Below are 23291 nucleotides of genomic sequence, written 5' to 3' on the forward strand. Positions count from 1 at the left end.
ACTTCTGAGATTGCCTCATCTCTGGCTTAAAATGGGCTACCCTTTATATTTTAAACAGTGACCCCTGCTGTGATATTCTCCCACAAGCAAAAATTCTATTTTGTTCTTGATTGATATGACTAAGCTTTAATTTCCCCACCTTCCAAGTGAAATTTGAACTAGTGCCTCCAATTATTTCAAACTTTTAGTTCAGTGAAAAAACTATTATCCCACTTGAATATAAACAATTTCTCACTTGAGAGCTCTCATCTATCAAATCTAGGCTACCTGTCAACTGAGGCAGTACGTTACATTCATAGATTGTTGGTGAACTGAATTTTTGTCACATTCATAGTAGAAAATGGTTAATTCTGAAAATTACTTGTTACTGATTAGATTTGTATAAAATATTAGAAATATGCTGGTATTAGTTAAATTGAGCACATTTGCTGAATTGTAACTAGAAAGAATTGGAACTGATTTTATATGTGATTTTTTGTATAGACTTTGTTAATTTCTAAATAAATAAATGGGTCAGGCAACAAATTTCTTGAAATGTGTTGCTTTCTCAGCATTTTTTTTGTTTATTGTAGACCGCTTGAAGCTGAAATATAATTTCAGACTACTTATATCATGCAGGAATTTGGAGAAACAAAGAATGAACTTTTATTGAATATAATACATTTAATTATATCACAGTGTTGGTGCTCTGCAAGAGTTTAACAAAGCCAAAAATGTTATGTTGTTGATTTTCATTTGTACTCCGTGTCCTAGGCTTCTCATTGAACTGTGCAACAATAATCAGCCAGCATTGATAGATTCCAGTTGCCCTGATACCATTTTTCCATGACTGCAATGCCCTGGTGAAACCTTTCACCACGCTCATCACTGACAGAACCAAGATTTGCAGGGAAGAAATCCATATGGGATTGCAGGAAAGTAATGATGCACCTCATGGTTTTGTATGGTTGAAGTACATTGTAAACAACTGCATGTAGTTTGGTGCTCTGTAGCTGCTGAGAAATTTTCAACAAAATCCTTGAATGCCTTCCTTGCAATTTTCTCCAGTCCCACTAGAAGTTCTTCGAATTGCCTGTCATTGATAACCTGTTTGATATTTGAACCAACAAAAATACCTTCCTTAGTCTTGGCATCAGTTATTCTGACTTGATTTATAAATTGTAATGACAAATATAGGCAATTTCAAAAGAATGGTGCATGATAGGGAAATGTCATGGTGATTTTCATGGTCAGCAGTCTACAATCCATGAGATACACCCAAAAGTATTTAGGAAGACAACATCTTTGTTGTCCACTGTTACTTGCTTTAGTAGAAATGAGCTGTACCTTTGTTGGTGTGACCAGTGTTTTCCCTTCGTTTTTGTCGTGACTGGCTTCAGTGCAAGGTGACTGAAAACATCTGGTGAACATGCTTCACAATGATTTTTAAGTTTTCTTTAGCATATGGTAGAATATAGACCATACTTCCCAGGAATATTTCATCTCTCTCTGCTGATTGCACAGAACCTTAGCAACATAAATTGAGAAAAGTAAGCTCAGAGAGAATCCACAACAAAAAAAAATTAGCTGGGCTGTTCAGAAGCTACAGTGAGTGTGTGTGGAGGGGGGTGTGAAGGCAGTTTACGGCGGTGCCATAGAGGGTGGACCCCCCTCAGATGAAGGATCAAAAACATACCTAGCCCTTACAGAAGGAGCTCCACAAAGCTTTTACTATAATGTGCTTGAAGTGAATATTGCTCTCTGTGGACTGTCATAAGAGTGGAAAACCCACTCTGCAGATTTGAACACCATATTTAACTAAAGCCAACATTTATTTCCCATCAGAAAAAAAAATCTGAGTTGTTTCGTATGGTAGTTTTTAAAAGTCTTCGATTGAGCAGCATCAGCTCGGTATTGTCAATTAAGTAAAACAGATCACTGATATCACCTTGGTGTTTCCTGTAAAATATTATTACTCGTGTATCACTAATTGTATTATAGGCTTTTATAATAAATCTTTCATAAAGCCTATGGTGCATTAGTTATGAGTTCCACTGATAGCTTCTGAGTATATCTAATTGCTGAGTCTGGAAAGCCAGAGGTTCTTGGTTCAGTCTATGATCTTTATCTGCTTTGTCTCAATCCTGTTACTCTGACTTGGAAGGCTGAGGGATTGAGCTGCGATTCCTGTGTCTGTATACAATATACGGGAAGGATATAATTGTATTGGGCTAAGATATACCTGCCAGTTGTAACTGCTTGCTAACACTTGTGTTTATAGTTTGTAAAATGACAAAAAGGCCATGGATTTAGCTTTGATAATTTCCCAGGAATCAATATTACTCCAAAGCAAACTCCAGGAAAACAATAATTCCCACATGGCTTGAATTGAATATGCTAACCACTCAACATCACCTTCTTTCTTTCCCCCCTGACTTCCTCTACCCCATCTCCATCCAATCCAGTCCTCCAGCTAAGCAATGGGTGTTAAGCCCAAAACTGCACAATCTACATAAGACCAATACAGAGGACAATAGGACAAGGTGAGGCTATTTGTTTGTGCTTACTCTTTTTAAAGAACAAATGTGTTAGTCCCACATCTTTCTCTCTCTACACACCCTGCCATTTTGTCCTTCAAGTACTTAAATCAATTCCTCTTTTAATATTACCAGTGATTCTAATATCCATTCAGTCTTAATCACAGGTTACTTGCCATAAGTTCTTGTATGGCATTAAGGCTCTAGAACTGTTGAGAAATGTGGCAGAAATGCAAATGATTTTGTTGTGGTTTAGGGGTTTAAATAATGACAAATGAACAAGCTAACTGAAGAATGGTTTTTTTCCCTCGGGAGAGGAATTTGAACTACATTGCTTAAAAGTAAATCCAGCAAAAAGAAAATCACATAGGTCTGGCTGCCAAGTAAATTGATGTGTTCAGACAGAAGAAACTTTTCCTGGTTGAAGGGATATGGAGGAAAGGCAAAAAAAAAAACTGGTATTAAAAGGTAGAGAATGATTAGGGATTTACCTCTGACCTCTATATGGAGTAGTTATATTTTCATCTTAAATGGACAGCTCACTTCAGCAGCTAAACATAATTGTAATGAAATTAAACATTGCTCTGGAAGAGTTATTTGCTTATTAAATTTTCAGAAGTTTCCTTGTGGTTTAATCAGTTATTTAATCAGTTCATTAACTAAAGTAGATAAAATACTAGGACATGTCCTGATGCATATACTTGCCCATCTCCCTGGAGCTGTGGAGACTTGTCAGCTCAGTTAATGTTTATACTTTTCTAACATGGCTCATTAACATCTGCACTGAACCAGAATCTGCTTGAGAATAAATTCAGCATTTACTGAAAATCTACCCTCAAACAACAGTCAACAGGATGAGCAGCAGCAAGTGGGAACGGATCTGAAATGGTCTTGGAGGTGCTGATGGGACTCCATTTTCTAAATTGGCTTGCTACACTAAGAACAATGAAAAGTAAGTGTAATGTATCTTCATAATCAATGCCATAAATTTCTACTATTTATGCTTTCCTAAGATTTTGTCCTTTATTTAAGGTTGTACTTGTACAGTGATTATGGAATCTGTTATCAAAGTATTCTTTTTGTACAACTTTCTGACAACCTCCCTAACTAGGTGCAGTAAAATTCCACTAACTTTAGCGGTGGATTAGCAGATATTTTTGACCTTTAAGACAATTTTTCACATGTAACATGGTCCTTCCACTGAATCCAGTGAAGTTAAACATACAATCACTCTAGACCTAGTTCTGGCTGAAAAGCTATACATATTCCTGATCCCAACTTCAGCCCTAGCTTATGTTTTGCATCTGGCTAAGCATCCTACTTGCTCTCTGGACCCGTGGATTAATGTGCAGTTTAGATTAGGGATAGTCAGGTTTTCTGAATAACTGGATGCCAAGCTATCCGAGTTTCACTAGTAGCTGAGCTTCTCCGTCACAGATTTTTAATGATGTGCAGGATGGTTTCATTTGCCTGTGTTCGAGATTGCTAGAGTCTTAGTTACTCTGCTTTTTGTGGATGGATTTGCTGCAGGTTTTCAATTATTCTTGGGTATCTGAAAAGTAATGCAAGGAACTTTTGCACCTGGTAGTAATAACTTTAGACTAAATAGTAGTTTAGTCTCCACATTAGCTGTTCGCTTTTGTGATCTTTTTCTTTATCAGTGATTGAGTGGCTCTACAGAAATTTCCACAGTAACTAAGAAAATTGTTGAAGGCAGAGAGGAAGATGTAGTTTCTGTGGCATTAGTAAAATTTTTGACAAGGTCTCACATGGTATATATAGTCATGTTGTAGTTATAGACCTGGAAACCAAAGTTAGTGTTATGGTGTTATTGAATGCTATAGATTTAACCAGAGAATAGACAGCTTGGACTTATTCTTATTGGAAAGTAGGAGGCTGATGGGTGACCATGTAGCTGTCTGTAAAATTGAGGGTATTGACTGAATAGATTAGCTATTTTTGCCCTGGGAAAAAGGCACCGGCTGTCCACTGTGTCCTCTTATCATCTTGTGTACCTCTGTCAAATGGCCTCATCATCTTCACTCCAAAGAGAAAAGCCATAGCTTGCTCAACCTATCCTTATGAGACATGCTCTCAAATCCTGGCAGCATCCTTGTAAATATTGTCTGCACTATAATGATGCAACTGGAATTAAACACAAAACTCCCAAGATAAAGGTTAGCTTTATTTGTTACATGTAATCAAAACATACAGTGAAATGCATTGTTTGGGTCAAATCAAATTAGTGATGCACAGCCCTTAAGTTTCACTACACTTCCAGGGCCAACAATTCATTAACCTTAGCCATCTTTGCAAAGTGAGAGTAAGCTGGTGCACCTGGAAGAAACCCACACATGGTCACAGCAGAATATACAAGCTCCTTACAGACAGCGGAGGGAATTGAACACTGATCTTACAGCTGGCTCTGTAATGGGATTATACTAACCACCTTGCTACTGTGCTACCAGAATTTTATAGAGCTGCAACATTACTTTGTGGCTTTTGAGTTAGTGTTTGGGTAAAGGATAGATGGAAAATTGAAATTGCTAGACCTTTGTTCGCCAAAGCATATTAAATAATCTTGGAAATGTTATCGGTTTATGGGTAAATTAATTTGGTTGAAGATTTCCTTCCTACATCCCTTTTTTTAAAAAAAAATTCAGCTAAATCTCTCAACAGGTAATTTGTTCTTTCTGTGTCTCGCCCCTATGCTGTTGCGTGCTGCTGCACAGTCCTGTTCCAGCTACTGCACCTGTGGTGATGATCTGGCTAACTGTAAGTCTGTGCCTTCACTACAGGCAGGTAAGCGAGATTTCCACAGCACTTAATAGTCTATAAGTTCATGGAGGGTGGGTGGGGGGAGAATGATTTAAATGGACATTTTGATAACTGAAATAGGGTGGAGGAACATAAACATTAGTAGGCCAATGAGACTGAATAACTACTGTAAATTCAATGTATTTGTTTATTCTGCTCTGTCTTGCTATAAGTATTTACAGATTTACCATCGTCCATGGCCATGGTTCTGCTTCAGGGGGGATCAATCACAACGATTGAACCAGAGGCTTTCCAGAACTTCTCCAAACTGCGCTACCTGTCCGTCACTGATTTCAGACTCTCAATTTCCAGCTATGCCTTTGCTCCACCAGTGGGCAACCAGAGCAGACTACAGACACTGGATCTCTCCAAAAATAGCCTACTCAGTTGTAACATCGATAGCTTGGGCTTTGCAGGCCTCTTAAATCTGATGGAGCTCAATCTGTTCCAAAATTTGCTTGATGTGCTCAATACCCTGTGGTTCTCAGAGCTGCCTTCACTTCAGAGATTAAATATTCAGCTTAATAAGATTTCCTATCTCCCACCACGCATATTTCAAACACTGAGTCTGCTGAACAAACTCAATGCATCCTCAAATTTCATCCAGTACCTATCCACAGACACATTCCTTGGCCTGAATGCCCTCTCCAGCTTGGATTTGTCCAACAATAGGCTCCTTTTCATTTCCAAGGATGCATTTAAGCCACTACAAAGGCTGAACCACCTATTTATAAATGACAATCAACTGGTGACATTGGCCAAGGGGCCGGCATCATTGCAGAAGATACAGTTGCAAGGCAACCCCTGGGACTGCAGCTGCCAGTTGGAGATGTTGCTCATTTCATTGAGGGATGCCGTGCAGGATCCAGGGAGCCTGGTCTGTGGGAGCCCAGAGTCACTGAAGGGAAAACTCATCCTGAATCCAGATTCCAGTTATTGCTCATCCATATCCCCGGCACCAGAAACCCCAGCCTTGCACATCGTTCCTGTCCTTAATGCTCAAGCTGTGGTTTATGGATTTATTGGTGAGATTATTGTATTTTTTCTTTCTTTTAAAGATATAAATCTGCAGTCCCAAGTGGGTGGTAGGTTAATTGGCTACTGCAAGGTAGCGTAGTGGTTAATGCAATGCCGGTACCAGTGACCCAGGTTCAATTCCAGCCACTGCCTATAATGAGTTTGTACGTTCTTCCCGTGACCATGTGGGTTTGCTCTGGGTGCTCCAGTTTCCTCCTCCAGTCCACAGACTTACTGGTTGGTGGGCTAATTGCTCATTGTAAATTGTCCCTTGATTAGGCTAGAATTAAATTGATGGATTAGTGGGTGAAGTGGCTTAATGGCCTATTCCACACTGTATATCAATAAAAATTTTAAAAACCAAAAATGAAATTGCACTTCAGGCCACTTCTCAACTTGGGTCTCAAACAATTGTTTTTGTTTTGGAAAATTGCATTATCTGTTTCTGTTTAAAATGTCCCAGGCAGAAATAATATTTTCTACACTTTGATTTTACTGGGCCAGGGTTTGGATTATTTTCTGCAGATCAATTTGCCACTGATTGAGCCACAGCTGAAGTATTTTCTACAGTTCAAGATGAAATGTTTTCATTTCAAAATAATCCTGGATTTTGTAATCTTTCCTTTTCAGGGGGGATTTTACTGGCAGGTGCCATCTGTCTAGCTACCTGCTTGGGTAGAAGATCCTGGAGAAAGGGAACCATGAGGAGTCTCGAGATTCACAACAGTGAGGCAAAAGGAAAATTAGAAACAAGAGAATCAAATGAAGCTCTGACAGAATTGGATGCCAGCAAGCTGAAGGGTGTTCCCATGATTACTTCACATCAGACTATCAATGTGTTGCAAAATATTAAGGATATCCAAGTAGAACAAAGGGATGAACTCTTAAAGACTTCCACAGAATCATGGACTGCTATGAAGATGGAAAATAACATTGAGAAGAGAAAGGGAATGCGACCTTGTAAAACATCACCCAGTTCTCTTTATGCAGCTAATATTGCACACACAAAAAATGAAAAGACTGCAAGTCTAAACAGTACAGTCATCAATGAAGGAAAAACAGGGAGCCAGGAAAGCACTGAAAGAGGTTTGAAATTCATCCTCCATTTTGAAGGATTTTCTAACTTGTTAGACTTGCAGGTGCAGTTTGATAACTGATTTTTCATCAGCTTTGCAAGACTCATCCATACAATGTCTGAAAGTAACCAGTTAGGAGTATTTATCCTCTGCAGAGCTTTTCAATAATATCAGACCCAAGATCAGAATTTGCTACACTTCCACTTCTCAATGTTTCCTCTGTAATTTTGCAGAAGTCAAGATATCAGTTTGCTCTTTGTGAGTCAAATGGGTGGCATGGTATCATAATGCTATTATGGCTCAGGGTATCAGAGTTCAATACCAGTATCCTCTGTAAGGAGTTTGTACACCTTCCCACTGGAATGCAGTGATTTTCTCCAGGTCCTCCATTTTCCTCCCACAGTCCAAAGACATACCTGCTAGGTTAATTGTAAATTGTCCCATGGTTAGGTTAAGGTTAATTGGGGTATTGCTGGGTGGTGTGGCTGGAAGGGTCAATTCGCGCTGTAACTCTGAATAAAATCAGGTTATCCACATTAATACTTCCTTTTCTACTTTTACAGAGAAAAAATCAATTTGTTCTGCCGCCACCAGTAGCTCATTTCACAATCTGCAGTTAACAAAAAAAGATGAACTGATCACTTTAAGAACCCTCCGATCACTGAATGTTAAGACAGCACCTAATACCATCTCAGCATCTGTGCAAGATTTGTCCAGCATGTGCAAGGAAATGTCCAATGTGGCAGTTCCACATTTACTGCCTGGGGATACTCAAACTCACATGAGATTACAAACTTCTTTGCAAAGTAACTCTAAATGCAAACTTCAAGAGAAATTACAGGATGATAATGTGTCAAAGGAAGAGGGAACTACTTTTCAAGCATCCAAGTCTTCAAATGAACCTAAAATTGATACCTTGCAGTTATTGGAGATAGATGGAAAACTCAGAGATAAACTGCCTGACCATCGAGAGATATTATCCAGAAACATTCAGAATGTTTCAAACATTAGTGTACAGCCTCCCACCTGTCTAACAACCAGTTATCACGGACTTTCTGAAACTTCACATCAGCAGGCTAGTCATCACTATGACCAACTAAGATTGAATGCCTCTCAAAGTCCCAGTTTACAACATCACCGTGAAAGCTCTCCATTCACAAATCAACCCAAGCCAGTACTTGATGCAGACTTCAATGAATCTAATACTGCTAAAGTGGCAAAGAATAATACATCATTTATGTTCACAGCATATACCACCCCTCTCGATGAGCATGAACTTACAAGACACCATTCTCCTTGCAAGCAAAAGTTTACAATAAATATGTCAGAACATGAGTTTAATGAAATAGAAACACTTTGCAGAGAAGATTCAACTTTCAGTGGTAACAATCAGTTGCTTGATGGAAATAGTTTTGAGTTAAATAATAACCTCCCTAAAGAATCTATATTATTAGGAGGTAGTTCTGCTGGAATGGTATATAATGATATAGCAGTCAGCAATGTTTTAGAGGATAAAGTGAGCCAATCTGGATCAGCCAGTACCTCTTTCAGCAGGTCATTTGCATGGAGTGTACAAAGTCAACACAACTGGAGTCAAAGTCCCACAATGGTTGATTCAGCTTCAGAACATTCTGAAATAAACCACTCACAAAAGTTCACTTCAAACATTAGTACACCTAAACAATCGAGCACCAGAATAACAGACAAGGAGAATAACCTGGATGTGGAAAAATGGACTAATAGATCTGTGACATCCTTCAAAAAAAGATTTTCCAGAAACATTGCCTCAACAGATGGGAAATCCAACTTGGAGCCACAGCGATACATTCAATGTCCAGTCATTAGACAGTCACAGAAATTGTTGAATAAGAATGATGTAAGAGAAAAGATGAACTCTGATCTTTATAAAGAACATTTTGGTGATACAAACCATTCCAAGAAAATGTACAAATCAGTTTTTAAATTAATTGATGAAATGCAATTACCACCTTCATTAGCGAAAGTTCAGAATAAAGCATTGCAAGATGAACCACTTTTTGACATGGAGATGAGCAGGGATAAGTCTCATCTCCACAATGTTTTGATTCCACTCTCCATAGCCAAAAATATTAAAGCTGTACAGCAATTCAAATCTTCTGATCCTGCACCTGATTTGACTCACTTAAGTTCATTGTATAGTCGGTGGTATTATAAAAGAGAATTTGGATATAAACTTGGGAAACAAATTCAAACTGTTGGACCTGAAGGATCTGATTTAAACCCAATACCACATTTTCACCGTGAGAAGAGTTTTAGCAGACCAGCTGACAATCAAACATGCACTGAGCATGATATCAGAGCCTGGAAGGATTTCCATTCACCCAAGCAATTTGTAAAGCTTCATCCACCCATGCGAAAAGAGCTTTTAGCTGATGACGAATTAACTGTCATTAACTTATTTCATAATCTCAAGCAATCAGCATTTTTTTGAATAAGTCACAAATTCACTTCAGTGAATTAACAGTTTTAATTTGGTAAGATTATCCATAAGCTTTGCATGTTTCAATGCTTAATTATGGACAGTATAAAGATGAGTGCACTCTTCCCATCCAAAGAAACCTCTCATTCAATTATCTTTGCAAGATTTCCATCAGTAGAGAAGTGTAATCAGTGAAGTAATTTCATGAATGTATCAAACAACAGCTGACATTCTCTCACAATCAGGATATCTTGTCTTCTCTTATCATCCACTAATTGGACAAACCTGTTCAAGGTGGTAAGGTACAGTCAGAAAGCAGCAGCCCTAGGGATCCTCAACATTGACCCCATTCCAATAAATCAAAATAAGAAAATCACCTGCAAGTTATAGTTCCTGTCATATCACAGCTGACACATCAGTAATCTCAGAGGAACACCATTTGGAAGAACCTTTGAGTGTGCTTTGGATAAGGAACTGCAATGCCAACTGTGGGATGCTGGCATTAGTAGCTTTGTTGACTACATGTAGAAGAACATAATTGGAAAGAGAACAAATGGGGAAATCAACTTGACTTCATTCCCATGGATCTACCAATCATGGATCCTACCTGTGGCCATCAAACTTTACAACTCCTCCCTCGGAGTGTCAGACACCCTGAGCCAATAGGCTGGTCCTGGACTTATTTCTGCTTGGCATGATTAGCTTATTATTATTTAATTAATTATGGTTTTATATTGCTATATTTCTTCACTATTCTTGGTTGGTGCGGCTGTAACAATTTCCCTCGGGATCAATTAAGTATGTCTGGCTGTCTATCCGTCACAACTACCCCAAAAAGACTTGTAAGTGTGGAAATTGCACAGTCTGCTTGGAAATAAAATTTCCCCTCTCTATAACTTATATGGTGTGGTGTGGAATTACAATCCTGTCTATTCATAATAGCTCTTGCAGCTCAAAATTGGCTTTTGTGAGATAGTGATCAGTAATAGCAGCACATTGCATTCCACCACAGTCTGCTAACCTTACATATATCCAAACATACCAAAAATCATGGCCAGCCCTTATATACGGAGTGTAGAACAGCAGTGTTTGAGCAGTACCAGATACATGACGTGCCAACCTCATGATATTCAAGACAGCAAAGGCAACATGCTAGACAGAGCAAGTGATTTCATCATCCATTGAATTAGAACGTAATTAATGAATTACAGCATGGGCCCTCTGACCCATGATAGAGTACGGACCTATATAAACTTACTCCATGATCAACCTAACCCTTCCCTCCTACACACCCCATAACCCTCCATTTTTCTTATATCTGTGTGTCTATTTAAGAGTTTATTTACTGTGCCTATTGTATCAGACTCTATCACCAACCTGGCTGTGAATTCCAGACACCTACTACTCTCTCTAAAAGAAAAATCTACCTCTGATATCTCCCCCATGATTTTGTCCAATCACCTTAAAAGGATGTCATCTGGTATTGCCTGTTGTCACCCCTGCTAAAATAAACTGGTTGTCCTCATTCTCTGTGCCTGTCATAATATTCTACACCTTTATCGTCACTTCCCATCCTCCTTCACCCCAAAGAAAAAAGCCCAAGCTGGCTCACCTTTTCCTCATGAGACATGTTATCTAATCCAGGGAAATTTCCTCTACATTTTCTTTAGCTTCAATATCTTTCCTGTGAGGTGACCAGAAATGAACACATTACTCAAAGTGTAGTCCAGAAGGCGTTTTATAGAGCTGTTACATTACTTCATGGCTTTTGAACTCAGCCACCCTACTAATGGAGGTCAACATACCAATTACCGTAAGATATAGGAGCAGAATTAGGCCATTTGGCCCATTGAGTCTGGTCTAGTCCAAAATTTCATCATGGCTGATCAATTTTCCCTCTCAGCCCCAATCTTCTGCTTTCTCTCCATATCCCTTAATGTCCTGACTATCAAGCTCTGCCTTAAATATACCCAATGACGGCTGCCACAGCCGCCTGTGGCAACAAATTCTATAGATTCACCACTCTCTGGCTAAGGAAATTCCTCCTCGTCTCTGTTCTAAAAGGACACCACTCTATTCTGAGGTTGTGTCCTCTGGTCTTAGACACCCCACCACAGGAAACATCCTCTCCAACTCCACTCTATTAAGACCTTTCAACATTTGTTAGGTTTCATTGCAGTCATCCCTCATTCTTCTGAATTCCAGTGAGTAGAGGCCCACAGCCATCAAAAGCTCCTTATGTGACAAGCCTTTCAATCCTGTAATAATTTTTGTGAACCTCCTTTGAACCCTCTCCAACGTTAGCACATCCTTTCTGAGATAAGGAGCCCAAAACTGTTCGTAATACTCCCAAGTGAGGCCTCACCGGTGCTTTATAAAATTTCAACATTACATCCTTGCTTTTATATTCTAGTCCTCTCAAAATGAATACTAACTTCATATTTGCCTTCCTCATCACCAACTTGGCCTGCAAGTTAACCTTTAGGGAATCCTGCCCAAGGACTCACAAGTCCCTTTGCACCTCAAATTTCTGAATTTTCTCTCCATTTAGGAAATAGTCTATGCTTTTATTTCTTATACTGAAGCCTATTTCCTCAAAACTACCAAAAATATGTCTATGAAAGCATAGAAACTTTGATGGATATCTGGACTTAAACCCTAAGACTACGAGGCTATAAATCCTTCCTTCAAACTTAATCTTTCACAGTGTATCACTTCACAATTTTTTCTACTGAACATCTGCCATTTCTCTGCCCAGCACTGCATCTCGTCTATATCACACTGTGACTTATGATAACCTTCTGCACTACCCACAACACTTCCAACCTTCATATCATCTGCAAACTTACTAACCCACCCTTTCACTTCCTCATCCCGGTCATTTATGTAGCCTGGGGAAAAGTACACACTCAGGACAACAAATACTTTTTCAGGTTTTCACGAGGGAATCTGCAGATGCTGGAAATTCAAGCAACACACACAAAATGCTGGTGGAACGCAGCAGGTCAGGCAGCACCTATAGGGAGAAGCGCTGTCGACGTTTTGGGCTGAGACTCTTTGTCAGGTTGGAGGCTACCCAGCCGGTATATAAGGTGTTGTTCCTCCAACCTAAGTGTGGCTTCATCTTGACAATAGAGGAGGCAATGGATAGACAGAATGGGAATGGGACGTGGAATTATAATGTGTGGCCACTGGGAGATCCTGCTTTCTCTGGCAGACAGAGCGTAGGTGTTCAGCGAAACAGTCTCCCAGTCTGCGTTGGGCCTCACCAATATATAAAAGGCCACACCGGAAGCACCGGACGCAGTATACCACACCAGCCGACTCACAGGTGAAGTGTCGCCTCACCTGGAAGGACTGTCTGGGGCCCTGAATGGTGGTGAGGGAGGAAGTGTAAGGGCAGGTGTAGCACTTGTTCCATTTACTAGGATAAGTGCCAGGAGGGAGATCGGTGGGAAGGGATGGGGGGGAATGAATGGATAAGGGACTGGATGTCCATGGTGAAAATAAGGTGGTGGGGGCCAGGGAACATAAAATCATGGCATGAACATCGACTTCTCTAGCTTCCGTTAATGCCCCTCCTCCCCTTCTTACCACATCCTTGATATATTGAGCTTTTCTCCCTCCTTTTTTTTTCTCTCTCTGCCCATCAACCTGCCTGTTCTCCATCTCCCTCTGGTGCTCCCCTCCCCCTTTCTTTCTCCCTAGGCCTCCCGTCCCATGATCCTTTCCCTTCTCCAGCTCTGTATCCCTTTTGCCAATCACCTTTCCGGCTCTCAGCTTCACCCCACCCCCTCCGGTCTTTGCCTATCATTTCGCATTTTCCCCTCCTCTTCCTACTTTCAAATCTCTTACTATCTTTCCTTTCAGTTAGTCCCAAAACGTTGACAGCGCTTCTCCCTATAGATGCTGCCTGACCTGTTGCGTTCCACCAGCATTTTGTGTGTGTTGCTTTTTTGGTTTTTAATTCCTTTATCTGTTTTAGATGTTTAAGTGCCAGAAGAGGGTCTTAAAACAAAATGAACGACTTTACAATTAGGTCCTGCCGTTACAATCTCCGTTTAACTTTCTATCCACACAGTTGTGTATCAATGAATTGCATACGCAGAATAAAATACATAAAGAAAACTGCACAAAAGTAATACAGTACTAATACGGTAGTGGCAATTCTGAAGGAACACAATATAAACAACATTAGAATTCCCCCAACCCTGTACGTTATACATAGCAGCGAAAAATGTAAGCGAATACATCTCATCTAAGATGTCTACTACTTTTTAGTATACACGTGCTGAACCCCCGAACAGAGACTAAACATTCACGTTATGCTGTTACATGCACAGTCATGATACAATAAAGTTAGACAAAAGGTACACTTTGGCAAAACTTTTACAAGATATTGCCTGGTAGTTAAATCACAAGAAGACTGACCTACTTTGCTGGTAAGGAACTTTGCACAAGCCACACTATCCAGCGTTGAGTCCTTCACTCATGAAAATCTGAAGCATCTACATGTAAAACATGTCAAATTACCGATATTCTCGATTTGTCAACAAGCATAAACAAATTCACATGGATATTGTAAATTAATGCTCACCCATCCTCACCAAGCCCAGTATCTCTATGAGGAACTCAATTCCAAAGCCCCACCAGCTTCTTCAGCAGAAAACAAAATGGTCTCCTGACTATCCCGCATGTGCGTAATGACGTCACCATCTCCACTTACAGGCACAGACAACTATTCTAGCATTACCCAGATGGATGCCTGAGTACACTTTTTAACAATAATGAATAGCATTCGATGGTCACCCGGTTACATTACTGCATCTTGTCTACATCACAGTGTGACCTATGATAATTTTCTGCACTACCCATAACACCTCTGACCTTTGAATCATCTGCAAACTTACTGACCCATCCTTTCACTTCCTCATCCAAGTCATTTATACAAATCACAAAGAATCAGGGTCCTAGGCAGATCCTTGCAGAACACCACCAGTGACTGACCTCTTGGAAAAATACCATCCATCGATTACCACGCTTTGCCTTCTGTGGGCAAACCGATCTGAACCCATGTAGCAAACACGAGGAAATCTGCAGATGCTGGAAATTCAAACAACACACACAAAATGCTGGTGGAACACAGCAGGCCAGGCAGCATCTATAGGAAGAAGCAATGTTGACGTTTCGGGCCGAGACCCTTCGTCAAGACTAACTGAAAGGAGAGATACCAAGAGATTTGAAAGTGGGGGGGGAGGGGGAAATGCAAAATGATAGGAGAAGACCGGAGGGGGTGGGATGAAGCTAAGAGCTGGAAAGGTGATTGGCGAAAGTGATACAGAGCTGGAGAAGGGAAAGGATCATGGGACGGGAGGCCTCGGGAGAAAGAAAGGGGAAGGGAGGGAGCACCAGAGGGAGATGGAGAACAGGCAAACAACTAAATATGTCAGGGAGGGGGTAAGAAGGGGAGGAGGGGCATTAACGGAATTTAGAGAAGTCAATGTTCATGCCATCAGGTTGGAGGCTACCCAGCCGGTATATAAGGTGTTGTTCCTCCAACCTGAGTTTGGATTCATTTTGACAACAGAGGAGGCCATCAGAATGGGAATGGGACGTGGAATTAAAATGTGTGGCCACTGGGAGATCCTGCTTTTTCTGGCGGACCGAGCGTAGGTGTTCAGTGAAACGGTCTCCCAGTCTGTGTCGAGTCTCACCAATATATAAAAGGCCACACCGGGAGCACCGGACGCAGTATACCACACCAGCCGACTCACAAGTGAAGTGTCGCCTCACCTGGAAGGACTGTCTGGGGCCCTGAATGGTGGTGAGGGAGGAAGTGTAAGGGCAGGTGTAGCACTTGTTCCGTTTACAAGGATAAGTGCCAGGAGGGAGATCGGTGGGAAGGGAGGGAGATCGGTGGGAAGGGATGGAGGGGACAAGTGGACAAGGGAGTCGCATAGGGAGTGATCCCTGCGAAAAGCAGAAAGGGTGGGGGGGGGGGGGGAGGGAAAAATGTGTTTGGTAGTGGGATCCTGTTAGAGGTGGCGGAAGTTACGGGGAATTATACATTGGACCTGGAGGCTGGTGGGGTGGTAGGTAAGGACAAGGGGAACCCTATTCCGAGTGGAGTGGCAGGTGGATGGGGTGAGGGCAGATGTGCGGGAAATGGGAGAGATGTGTTGATCTGTTGATGTGTTGAGAGCAGAGTTGATAGTGGACGAAGGGAAGCCCCTTTGTTTGAAAAAGGAAGACATCTCCTTCGTCCTGGAATGAAAAGCCTCATCCTGAGAGCAGATGCGGCGGAGACGGAGGAATTGTGAGAAGGGGATAGCCTTTTTGCAAGAGACAGGGTGAGAAGAGGAATAGTCCAGGTAGCTGTGAGAGTCTGTAGGCTTATAGTAGATATCAGTAGATAGGCCGTCTCCAGAGATGGAGACAGAAAGATCAAGAAAGGGGAGGGAGGTGTCGGAAATGGACCAGGTAAATTTGAGGGCAGGGTGAAAGTTGGAGGCAAAGTTAATGAAGTCGACAAGCTCAGCACGCGTGCAAGAGGCAGTGCCAATGCAGTCGTCGACGTAGCGAAGGAAAAGAGGGGGATGGATATCTCCTCTACGCCTATACGCATTGGAACATGGACTGTTGCACAAAGCTAACAAAAAGGCAGGCATAACTGGGACCCATACGGGTGCCCATGGCTACACCCTTGGTTTGGAGGAAGTGGGAGGAGCCAAAGGAGAAATGATTAAGTAAGAACTAATTCTGTTAGACGGCGGAGAGTGTTGGTAGAGGGGAATTGGTTAGGTCTGGAATCCAAACAAAACTGAAAAGCTTCAAGACCATCTCGGTGGGGGATGGAGGTATATAGGGACTGGGCATCCATGGTGAAAATAAGATGGTGGGGGGGCCAGGGAACTTAAAATCATTGAAAAAATTCAAAGCATGAGAAGTGTCACGAACATAGGTGGGAAGAGACTGAACAAGGGGGGATAAGACAGTGTCAAGGTATGCAGAAATGAGTTCAGTGGGGCAGGAGCAAACTGAGACAATAGGTCTACCTGGACAGGCAGGTTTGTGGATCTTGGGTAGGAGGTAGAAACGGGAAGTGCAGGGTGTGGAAACAATGAGGTTGGTGGCAGTGGATGGGAGATCCCCAGAGCTAATAAGGTTGGTGATGGTATAGGAAACAAGATACTGATGCTCACTTTGGGTTCTCCCAGGACCATTATCAGTTTAGTCTAAACAGTTTAACCAAAGAGCCAAGTATCACAGGTAAGAGTAACCATCACAAGACCAATAAAACAGAAGTGATAGAATTAGAAGCAAAATACAGTCCACTAGATTGAGGTATATCTGATGCAAAACCAGGCACTTGTAATTATCTGAAGCCAATCATTTTAGCCCAAGATCAACGCTATAGCAATTCCTCGCGGCTGCATCTCACATCCAATCATTGCCAGCTGTTTGAATGAAAGGTTACACATGACACATTAACCTCATCTCAGTCACCACATTTACCACCAGGCTTGCTGTGCATTTTCTGTTTGTATTTTGCTTTCTGGCATATCTGTTATTTTTAATTTTTCCATAAGTATCACAGTTATAGAAAGTCAATTATTGGCTGCATGCAGCAATTTATTTTAAATGATCACATTCATGGACAATTCACTGAACAGTATAAAATTGAGACACTTCTCATTCAAAACAATATATTACAGTAGAGGGGTACAAGAAAAAAGTCAAAAGAATCCTTTATTATCATATTAGTTGCAACTGTGGAAAAATGGGAAGTGCACTGGAAGATCACAGGCAAGGGGTATCAAATTCCATAGTACTGTCAAAATACATGGCCAAAAAGACAGTTAGCTTATAATAACACCTGTTTTAAATGGCATGCCATATACATATGCATTTAAAAAGAACTTTTATCCCCTTCCCCCCAAGATGACATGTTGTCAGTCCACATATGAGGACTGAGGTGAATGACTGAATGCAACCAAACAATCTACTTTATTAGATTTACTGTAACACATGCAAGAACATCACTCAAGTGCATCTGTTGCAACATATTCATTCAGCAGAAAGGCCAGGCTTCAGGTTTAGGAGGTGTGGTTATGTAGTCATCAGGGGTGGAGGATGACTTTAGACACTGGATCAGAATGAGGTTGAGGCGCATCTGCAATGACTTCCCTGTATTGAATTGTGAAATAAAGTGTTTGGTGTCATTTTTGGTAAGTCATGATTGCTGATGCCCACATACTAAACACATGCAGGTTTTTAAATTGGTGTCTTAAGTTGGTTTGTATATATGTAGACTGGCACTTTTCAGAGTTAATACACACAATACTAGGTTAGAATTTGGCAGTGTTTTGTTCGAAATTCTTACACTGAATCTTCATTTTTACTCTGCACCATCTCAATTCCGTTTACCAGTTTGAGCAAACTAGATGATGTAACGCAATGCCAAAGCACCACTCTTCAAGTGGGCACAAAAAATTATCAAATAACTAGTAATTTGATAATAACTAGATAATTCTTGTGACAACAAGAATTTTTATTTTCTGTTCTCTGAGGCCACTGCAAAAGCTCTTTGCTATTTTTTGAAAATATACCTTCATAGTTGTTGCCATGGTTGATTTAAGACATGATCAGATGTAGCTTGTTTGGTATACTGTTTAATATTCATATTGTGGCTGGGTCAGCTAGGCCCAGGTTGTAAAGGTGTTTCAATGTCCTCAGAAACTTGGAAGTTCCACAGCTTATGTACAACTTGTAACTAAACAGACCTGCATCTGGAGTACCATGGGATGTGGCCTGGAGTTTTGATGGAGGGTGTGAAGACCAGGTGTCATAATTATGACAAACAAGGAGGTACTGCGGACCATATCTTCCCTGCCTTGTGATGCACCATCAATAACTCTCCAAGATGTGCGGCATGGTGTAGTCCACCACTCCTTGCAATCCAGAGACACATGAGGGACAATTGATAAACTTGTTGCAGAATTTGGAGGTTTGTTATGTTTCAGTAACTGGATGTACTATACTATCTGTTCAATAAGGCAAAAAGACCCACCAAATTAGCTTATTAACTGCACAATAAACTAGTGTAGTTTCCATTATTCATCCAAATCCAGCATTTTTGACATTGGATATGGTGAGAAAAAACTATGCATGTTATTGTGAAGTTTCAGAGCCAACATCTATGACAGTATCAGCATTGCTGTCTTCTATTGCCAGTGTTTTCTTTTTTTTGTTTAAATGTTCACTACCTCCGGGTTTTCCTCTACACAAACTGTAATGTGCAGATATCTTTAAAACTTTGTACAGCTGGAGACCAATTCTTGTATCTTTGCCACTCTTTTGTAATTTGATAATGACATGTGATAATCTTAGAATAAAATAAATAAAATTTAGGTGGACTGTAACTATCACAACAGTTTGCAATACAAATGTGAAAATGCCCACCCTCCATTACAAACCCATCTTTGTTAAAATTATTAATAATACAAATAGCTCCAAATTAATATTGGCTGCTGATATCTGGACTGATTTTCTCCTGTGCATTTGTCCTGATATTCTTTTCCACATTTTTGTCCATGGGGTATTATTTCTTGTTGGCAAGTAAATGATTGGCTAGTTCCATGCTCAGTTGGACTGAAGGCACCACTTTCCACTCAAGCCAGCGATGAGAAATTGCTAACTACACAAAATGTAGCTGAGGTCAAATTCCTCCTGAATACAGCATATAACAAGTGTCCAAGCAGATACGAGTAGAAAAAGGTCTTTAAAGCATTTGTCCCTTTGGCACCAAAGGATCCTTTTGAATTAACTGGACACAGCAACTTCGGCAACTGGACAATGGAAAATTCATGCCAAACCTGTGTACGTATTTGATTCATAGATACTATTTAGTAGAAAGTACCAGTGAAGTATTCACGCTCATAACTGATATGGGGCCACTTGTCCCAAGTCGGTTGAATGTTAATAAATAAACAGCATATCCCATTATACATGGTACAAAAATATATAAAATCGGTCCACTGTCTGGACCTGAAGCTATGCCTAATATATCAAGTAAACTTTCTCGTCATATGTTGCTTTAGCTTGAGTCAATGCTGATATTCAACTGGCATAGTTCCATTAAACCTGGTTGTGTTTCAGGGTCTGATGAGAGTAACTTTAGTGATGTATTTCAATTTGTAAACTGGCTTGTGTCTGATAATGCAAAACTTCCGATTCCTTAAGATAAACAGAGCTGTTATGTTTCAAGGTATCAGCGTGATCATCTTCTGTGCATAAACAGTATTTTGTCACTTTTGTAAAAATCAAAGTAGAGTCTTACAAATTGGAACTGCTGGGGAATCACCATTCATAGCTCCGTTTCATTCCTTGTCTTCTCATTGGAAGGGAACAACCTACACGATTTGCTTTTCAGGCTGTTGGAACCAGGCTGAACATTGGCCAGTGGATCTGGGCGTATCAGGTACCTAGTCAAATGTATAATAGTCCAGTTAGCAACAGTAAATTGCTTTAATACAAGGTATTGAAACCTTCCATCTCAAGATTGGTTTAGAAAAGCTAATAAGCCATCTTTTTCAATGTGATTAACCAACAGACCAGTAGCATTTATAAAGTTATTTAGATGTATCAGAACTACATGTTTCTTAACACAAACTCAGTGGAACTACTTTCCCAAATTGTTGTTAATGGCAGCGTCTATTATTAAAGACCTCCAGCACCCAGGGCATGACCTTTTCTCACTGTTACCATCAGGTAGGAGGTACAGAAGCCTGAAAGCACACACTCAGCAATTCAGGAACAGCTTCTTCCCCTCTGCCATCCGATTCCTAAATGGACTTTGAAGTTTTGGACACTTCCTCACTTTTTAAAAAAATATACAATATTTTTGTTTTTGCACATGTTAAAATAATCTATTCAATATATGTAATTGATTTACTTGTTTATTTATTATGTTGTATTTTATTTATTTATTTTTTCTCTCTTGACTATATTATGTATTGCATTGAACTGCTATGTTAACAAATATTATATCACATGCCGGTGATAATAAACCTGATTCTGATTCTGTCTACCTGTTTACCACAGTTGCAGATAGTTGTCTCAGGCAGAAATTGTCCTTAAACCCTTAGAAGTAAAAACAGAAAATGATGGAGATTCTCAGCAGATCAGGCAACATCTCCAGGCAGAAAAAGAGTTAACATTTCAAGTCCATGATCTTTCATTAGAACTGGGAAAAGTTAGGATGGAAGTGAGTTTACACTAACAGAAAAGGTGCACTGAATAGAGAAAACAATGAACGTGAACAAAAGTTCAGGTACTGGAAACTACTGGGGTGGTTTTATTGTTCTTCAATCCCTCATCAGTTTGCATGTAATAGTTTTTCTATTCCACAGATATTGCTTGCTCTGTTGGGTTCTACCAATAATCTTACTTTAGGTTATCAGTAACCACTATTTTTGATATTTCAAAGTTCCAGCAGGTTTCTTTTCTCTCCTCCTGTTCTCCCTCTGCTTATCTGAACAATGTATTTATCATTAACAATTCTTCTGTACTCTCTCTGAGTCAATACCAATCGATGCCATCAGTCTCCTCTCAATCTCCACCACATTACAGACATTCAGTAGAACAGAGTGATCTAGGAATAATGGTGCACAGTTCCCTGAAGGTGGAATCTTATGTGGATAGGGTGGTGAAGAAAGCTTTGGGTATACTGGCCTTTATAAATCAGAGCATTGAGTATAGGAGTTGGGATGTAATGTTAAAATTGTACAAGGCATTGGTGAGGCCAAATTTGGAGTACAGGCAGTCCCCGGGTTACATACGAGTTCCATTCCTGAGTCCGTCTTTAAGTCGGATTTGTACGGAAGTTGGAACAAGTACATCCGGTACTATTTAGCGTCAGTTAGTCAAACATTTGTCTTAGTATATAGTATATATTTTACCTTTCTATGCATATAAAACACTTAAGAAATGTATGTATTCCAATAATTAAACCACTGCGTTGCTCAGTAATAATTGTAGTTTTCATCAGGACAGCACCTTTCACATGCTCCATTATTCTCACTTTATCCGTTATCCTTTAAAATTGTTCCGATTTTTGACCAACTGTAGCCTAATGCTTTTCCAATGACCGATGGTGTTTCACTTTCCAAACACTATTATTTCCACTTTATTTTCAATCGCGATCGCTTCCCGTCAATAGAACAGAAACACTGTGGGCGACGGCTCCCGAGGTCCACTGGGTCCTAAGGAGCACTGCATTGAGGCAGGCTAAATGGGACAAGTGGGGGCTGTGCTGGGTTTGGGTATTTGATCATCCACTATATTCCACGTGGGAATTTAAACTGGAAGTGGCAGTGTTTTTTTTTACAAGGTCGAGTTGCAAGCTCAACATCAACCCAGCATGGATGGTACGGAGTCATTGGATCGACATCAACCCGGCACGGGTACGGTCTATCACTGGATCGAACTCGGGAAGCTCCATTCTCCACCAGCCGACTGGAATGGGGGGGGGGGAGCAGGTGGGGTCAGGGTGAATCTTACTAAGAAAAATTTAAGCCAAATACAAAGTTAAACTCTCAACACAGTGTCAACAGCCACAACTTAAAATGGTGGACGGCGTCGCGATCCGACTTAAAATGGCGGACTGTGTTCTCCTTCTTTGGTTCGTAAGTACGAGTTGTCCATAAGTCGGACGTTCGTAACTCGGGGACTACCTGTATTGTGTACAGTTCTGGTCACCGAATTATAGGAAAGATGTCAACAAAATAGAGAGAGCACAGAGGAGATTTACTAGAATGTTAGCTGGGTTTCAGCACCTAAGTTACAGAGAAAGGTTGAACAAGTTAGGTCTTTATTCTTTGGAGCATTGAAGGTTGAGGGGGGATTTGATAGAGGTATTTACAATTATGAGGGGGATAGATAGTTGATGTGGATAGGCTTTTTCCATTGAGAGTAGGGGAGATTCAAACAAGAGGACATGAGTTGAGAGTTAAGGGGCAAAAGTTTAGGGGTAACACGAGGGGGAACTTCTTTACTCAGAGAGTGGTAGCTGTGTGGGACGAGCTTCCAGTAGGAGTGGTAGAGGCAGGTTCAATTTTGTCATTAAAAAAAAATCAGATAGGTATATGGACAGGAAAGGAATGGAGGATTATGGGCTGAGTGCAGGTAGGTGCGACTAGGTGAGAGTAAGCATTCGGCACGGACTAGAAGGGCCAAGATGGCCTGTTTCCATGCTGTAATTGTTTGTCCCCATCCTTCTCCCATTTCCATCTGTTTTACCAACCTGAAACATCAACCCAATCTCCTCAGTATTTCCAATATAGTTTTATTTTAACTTTATGAATATTTATAAAACTTTAGAACTGTCATATTTACATTACTGAGCTA

The 23291-nt window shown here is 40.5% G+C and overlaps 2 protein-coding genes across 3 annotated transcripts in view; one reads left to right on the forward strand and one right to left on the reverse strand.

The window, feature by feature from the left end:
- The first annotated feature begins 3345 nt into the window (after positions 1-3345).
- LOC132407336 (uncharacterized) lies at positions 3346-10784 on the forward strand. 2 transcript variants are annotated; one of them, XM_059993683.1, is made up of 5 exons: positions 3346-3468; positions 5196-5318; positions 5507-6358; positions 6981-7436; positions 7990-10784. In XM_059993683.1, exons 1-5 carry the CDS (start codon positions 3402-3404, stop codon positions 9894-9896), a joined length of 3405 nt encoding a protein of 1134 aa, XP_059849666.1. In that variant the 5' UTR covers positions 3346-3401; the 3' UTR covers positions 9897-10784. The 2 variants fall into 2 exon arrangements, with proteins under 2 accessions (XP_059849666.1, XP_059849667.1); XM_059993684.1 differs by lacking the exon at positions 5196-5318 and having other exon boundaries at positions 3363-3468.
- A 6715-nt stretch (positions 10785-17499) lies between these two features.
- Positions 17500-23291, reverse strand: part of kcnt1b (potassium sodium-activated channel subfamily T member 1b) — a 488428-nt gene continuing 482636 nt past the window's right edge. Inside the window, exon 31 of the mRNA XM_059993689.1 lies at positions 17500-20368. Within this exon, the coding sequence (XP_059849672.1) occupies positions 20251-20368 (118 nt within the window). The 3' untranslated portion in view covers positions 17500-20250. The remainder of the gene's footprint in view (positions 20369-23291) is intronic.

Source organism: Hypanus sabinus, chromosome 18 (assembly GCF_030144855.1).
Source record: "Hypanus sabinus isolate sHypSab1 chromosome 18, sHypSab1.hap1, whole genome shotgun sequence".
Classification (NCBI taxonomy): domain Eukaryota; kingdom Metazoa; phylum Chordata; class Chondrichthyes; order Myliobatiformes; family Dasyatidae; genus Hypanus; species Hypanus sabinus.